Below are 6,000 nucleotides of genomic sequence, written 5' to 3'. Positions count from 1 at the left end.
CAAAATTCCCAGTGCCGGGTTGCTTAACTTAAGACGTAGGTAAACAAGATTAAGGCGGTGGCCATTTACAGATTTAATAACGTCTGGAAACTTGCTGTCCATCATCTACACACCCTAAACGTATGAAATCGGATGTTAAAACGACATAATGATGAATTTACTTTAGGAACTTAGTTTAAATATCATATATGTACGTATTGAGAAGAATAATTTCAGTAACACTGTTACTTTAAGGAGCGGGACTTTGCGGCGAGTTCTCGTATTCACATTGGCCACTCTGGTTGAGTGACGTGTGGTGGAGAAGGGGGTGTGCGCTCAGTGGTTCCACTTCCCAGTCACCTCTTCCCCCGACTCTTCTTCTAGTCGCTCCGGTAAGCCCCTATCGAGGTGACTCTCGACGGACGCGCCTGCAGATTCTGTGGGAGTCCCACTCTATCACTATCTCTCCAGCACCATGGCGACAGGTATGTAAATATGCGTTTCAAAAAGAACATCCCCTTAAAAGAATGAAGATAAAAAAATCACCTGAACCAATCGGTATCAGCGTGAGCCTTTCACAATTGGGCTGCTCATCATAAACGATTTATTTGAGTTATGTTATTAATTATCACCGTTATAATTATGATTGTCTTTCAGAGGCTGAGACACGACAGAGGCTGTTACGTACTGTCAAGAAAGAGGTGGGTACGCGCAAAGCCAAATAATAAACATGCAGTGACGCGCACACTCAATGTGAATTTCAAGAGCGTCCATCGTTGCCGCACGCGAGCAGCTTGTCTTGTGCGATGACCGCTGAGTGACACTTGTTTTTGCGCTTGTTTTTAGCATCCCTAATGACGTGTTACTTGGTTAAGAATTGTTTCCATCATCTTCTGCTATGACCGCCTTTATTGTAATTATTAGTGTTATTTTAAATTGGGTCATCATAGCTTTAGAATACATTGTATGCATCCTTAAGTGAAAATGACCCTGTTCCCAGCTTCGAGGTATGCAGGGTACAATCCCACAATTCAAACAAATCCACTCAATAAAAAGGTGCTGGAGATATTGAAAGGAAAGGAAGGGAAGATCATTTTGTGGTTCATCACAGCGCTCATTAGGCGGTGATTATGGCTGTCTGTTGAGAAATCAACAACAAAATAAATGTCTCTTGTAAATATGCAGTGTATTAGGCACTGCCCATCTAGTTTTGTAAATATTTATGTCTTCAGTTCAGTGACTTTTACATTACAAAAACCAACAAGCTCTTTTTTGATAAATTTTAATCCACCTGAATTTTCCACAGGTTATGTACATTTTCATCTTCATATTTATCTCTTTAGAATCACATTTCAGTTATAAAATAAATTGTAATGTAACTAATTTAATTTACATTTTATATTAGAATTATTATTTGTTAATGTAAAGTATATTTCACATGCACTATTAAAAGGTGCTTTTTAAAGCAAATGAAAAAAGTGCAAGATATTTAGAATAAGTGAGAAAAGGGTATACATTTCATAAAATGAATGGGCATAGAGTTTAATTGATAGTAAAGGTTGATAAAGCTCACAGTAATCAGCATCTGCTCAGCAGGTATAGAACAGTCAGCTGGAAAAAAAATAAATGAATACATGCCAAGCCAAAAATATACAAGTGGAAAAGATTGTGTTTTCAGAAGTGATTAAAGAAAAAAATAACATGTTGCAAAGCTATCTGTCACTGTGCTTATTTTAGCAATGTATAATTTAAATATGGTAACAGCTTTATAAGTATGCTATCAACATTAGAAATGCCAGCAGATGCTACTGAAACGCTGTTTAATGTCTTTAATATTTAGGCCTTAGAGCAGCTTTGAAATAGCCAACTGCATCATTTGTAAATATGATATTTAAATCAAGCACAGCTTTTCAATTAGAACTCAGAGAAGGATCACAAATTACTGATGCCAACCAAGTATGTTCAGCTTTTGCTGTTGTAAATAACTTGTGGGAACTGAACAGGTGAGAAAATGGGCAGTGTCTACTGAGTCTACTAGGGAAAATGTTGGATCTGACAAACTGCTGGCAATTCTGCATCCAAAAAGCTTTGCTATTACATAGGAATAGAAAAGTTGCTTTTAATGCTTTCTTTTTTCTGCCTAATGTTTTTGTAAAGCAAGCTGGATTGTGGTGTAACGTAGACCTCAGAAACATAGTGTTGTTTCTTTTTTACTTTTACAAATATGAATTGTTTAGTTTGCAAAGAACAAAGGAAATATGAACATTTTATTACTCTGGTCATCAAATCAAGTGTTCAAAGATACTTGAAAGAAATGTTTATAACTTATGGGGCTAAGCAATTAAACTGATATAACTAGTTGGTGCTAGCATTCTGGAAGCGATTTCTCCTTGGGAGAGATTTATGTGTCCATTTTGGCTGAAAATATTAGGTAAGAGAGTGCTTAATAAAAAGTGGTTCCTATGATGTATTTACCTGTGCTTGTACCGCAAAGCAGGTCTAGGATATAATTAATAGTAATGACAAATGCCTGTATGTCTAACTAACTGCTAATTTAATATCCATATAAGGCTGAAGCTGTAGGAATGTTTAAAAAAATTTATAAAAAGTCATTCTTGGGCTACAGGAACTTAATTTGGAAAGACTGAGAGTAACAAATGGTAAACTTAGTATTTGAAACAGTGAACAAGCCAGTCCTGGCAGATAATCAGTAAACTCGGTTTTCTGTAGTATACACAAATTGCACATTTCACAGCTTTTCTTTTCTCTGCCACTACTCTGATTTTTGATCACACATTATGGTAGTTTATTTAATGACTTTAAACTGGATCATTATGAGTGCGTTTAAGACTATGTATGAGGGTATCCAGTAATGGATTGATGACCCATTATTTGATGGCTGTCTTGTATCTGATGCTACTATGATAATCTCCAGTTGCTCACTAACCTTGTAATAGAAAGCCCTGTTCAGGTAATTGATACATGGATGTTAGCAGAAAGTGAATGACCATGTTAAACTAAAGATACCCTTATGGTATTTATTCCCACTGACTTTGAATGTGGGAGGAAACCAGAGTCCCAGGTTGCCCATATGTCAAGACTTGACAGTATGCATTATGTCACAGAATAACGGTCATAAAAGTGACAGAAGTGCATTTTCTGAAACTACAAAAAAGGCTTGACAGAATTAGTGTGGAATAGCACCTTACTGCCACGGTTTATACTGCTAGATAGTAGTTTTAGAGACCTGAGTTCATTTCACAGCCAAGCCAATGACCATGTAGAGTTTACACATTTTCCTCCATGTCCATTTGTTTTTTCTTTAGACAGTTAAGGTTCTTCTCACCTTCCAAAGATGTATATTTTAGTATTAATTCGTGACTGTAAAGTGGCCTAGTTCTTATTAGTATTAAGGTACACAAGAGCATACAATGTAATGGACTTGCATTCCACCCAGGATTAATTTTTGCTTTGTGATCAGTATTGGTGGAAAAATGGATGATTGAATGGTTTATATACACACACACACACATATATATATATACTAGCTGATTACCCAGTGGCTTCGCTCACTGAGTGCAAGGGAAAAAAATAAAATGTAGTATATAAATTATTAAACAGTAAAACATTAACATTTAAGAAGTAAAGATACATTGAGCACTACTGGAGTGCTTTAGGGTAAAGTACATTTTAAAGGCGCTATAACACAACAGGTAAGAAGTACTAACAGCAGCTTAAATGTGTTTGGATCATCTCTCAGTAGGAGATCCCTTGTGAAAGGCACTACATGACCGGTGTGGTAGAGAAATTGGCAGGCTCATTCCTTACAGCTTACTTACAAAAGTTGGGCAGGTTTCATTTCAAAATTCTATGTGTAATGGTCATAACTGGAACCTATTTTTTGTCCATATACTGTAATAGACTGCAGCTCGATGGTCGTGGGAGGCGGAGTTGCGTATCGCGTCATCACGCCTCCCACATAATTGAGTGCCTGCCCATATGAGGTAAATATTCGCGGGTGAAGGACTGTGCTTAGCATATTCATAAGTAAAAATATCTGAATCACAAACTGATGTTAATTATATTTTGTCCATGAATACTTATTAAATAATTCCAAATAGTCTGTCCGCTTCCTTTCATAGCTTTTCCGATGGTTGTGCTGCTTCCAGGCATGTATTTTCGTATTAAAGCATTTAACCAATTACATTTCAGCCATCATTTGTTGCCAGGCAGAGAGGATTTTACAATCCGTTGTGCAGGCACTCTAACACAGAATAAATGTCGATTAACCAATCAGATTTTGAGTTGGTGTCAGTACGGCCCTGTAGCAGGTGTACGGCGACGTCACCGTATTCAGACCCATTGATTGGATAGAAGCCGCAGGTTCGATTTTCAGCATTAGCTTTGATGGCAATAGAAAAGGACTTTTTGATGGAACTGAGGTGCACGGATAATCCGTACGACAGAGTGATTGAACTGTTTTTGATGAAAGAGAGGAGGATTTTTGGTGAGTAAAATGTTGCGATTCTATCTGTGATGCAGCGGCTCTTTATATTGTATTTCTGCATATTAAGATGGTTTTTATAACCATAAATTAGTTTTTGAGGGGCGGGTTGATTCAGACGGAGCGGTACTGAAGGCCTAGGTGTGAGATGTACGGTCAGCCAATGGACCAGATGATACATAAATTTAATGAATATTACAACCCAAAAATAAACAAAACTGTAGAGAGGCCCATGATTAAATGAACGGTAAAAAAGTAAGAGCGAAGCGATGGTAACTTATTGAGGCAGACAGGCCAGAGCACAGTAGCACGAGGCTTGATGTAATGCGTGTTAAGTCAATCTAAAATGCGCGCTCAGATTCAAAAAAATATATCTTTTCAAGTTCTATTTGGATATAAGTAGGTTCTATTTAGTCGACAGAAATATCTTTGGTAGGAATGTAAGTTGAATTTAGTCTTTACATTTCTATAGTGAAGAAAAATGTATGCAATGATGACTAAATTTAAAAATTTAAAAATGATTTATATTTAAAATGTAAATAGAACTTGAACAGATACGATAGTTCATAATGCCCACGCAACACTACGTTATATATACACTATATATATACAGTATATGTGTATATGCAGATATGTATGTATATGTGTATATATATATATATGTTTATGTGTATGTACTGTGTATATGTATGTATGTGTGTGTATATGTATATATATATATGTGTGTGTGTGTGTATATGTATGTAGATCTATACTAATAAAAGGCAAAGCCCTCACTGACTCACTCACTCACTCATCACTAATTCTCCAACTTCCCATGTAGGTAGAAGGCTGAAATTTGGCAGGCTCATTCCTTACAGCTTACTTACTGTAAAATAAAGAGGACAACACAGCGTCAAGGGTTGGGGTTTTCCGGCCCCGTATACTGTAACAAACTGAAATAATTCTTTGTACAGAACAAAAATACTGGTCATAAGGATAAACAAAACTTTGCTTATGCGCCGACGACTTTACATGCGCCGGGCCATTTTTATACAGGAGGAGCCGGAAGTGGAGGAATGCTGGGAAGGAGGCGTGAGGGATGACGGATTCGTGGACGCCAGGGAAGATGGCGGAGGAAGGGCGGAAGTGGACGTGGTGCGGTCAGGTTATGGTGGCGTAGCGTCTTTTTTCCTGAAAGAGAAAGCAGAAAGGTTAGTACCCCGCCATTCCCTACCGACAAACGTCCTTCGAATTGATTTCGGGTCCGCCCGCGGCCTCCTACTCGCCCATGCGTGACATTACAAAAATTGGGCAGGTTTCATTTCGAAATTCTACGCGTAATGGTCATAACTGGAACCTATTTTTCTCCATATACTGTAATGGACGTTAGCTCGATGGCCGTGGGGGGCGGAGCTGCGTGTGACATCATCATGCCTCCCACGTAATCACGTGAACTGACTGTGACCGCAGTACGTAGAAAAGAAGGAAGAGCTCCCAAAGAGCCCTGAACAAAAATGCCGAATACTTTATTCGCG

At 37.9% G+C, this 6,000-nt stretch overlaps 1 protein-coding gene across 3 annotated transcripts in view; it reads left to right on the top strand.

Annotated features, from left to right (window-relative positions):
* Positions 1-318: 318 nt before the first annotated feature.
* The window catches only part of sgsm1a (small G protein signaling modulator 1a), a 133,210-nt gene continuing 127,528 nt past the window's right edge, over positions 319-6,000 (top strand). For all 3 annotated transcript variants that reach the window (XM_039771783.1, XM_039771781.1, XM_039771782.1), the window contains exons 1-2: positions 319-464; positions 637-680. In XM_039771783.1, coding sequence (XP_039627717.1) covers positions 455-464; positions 637-680 — 54 coding nt within the window. In that variant the 5' untranslated portion in view covers positions 319-454. The remainder of the gene's footprint in view (positions 465-636; positions 681-6,000) is intronic.

Source organism: Polypterus senegalus, chromosome 12 (genome assembly GCF_016835505.1).
Source record: "Polypterus senegalus isolate Bchr_013 chromosome 12, ASM1683550v1, whole genome shotgun sequence".
NCBI classification, from domain to species: domain Eukaryota; kingdom Metazoa; phylum Chordata; class Cladistia; order Polypteriformes; family Polypteridae; genus Polypterus; species Polypterus senegalus.
This window is presented reverse-complemented; position numbering and strand designations above follow the sequence as displayed.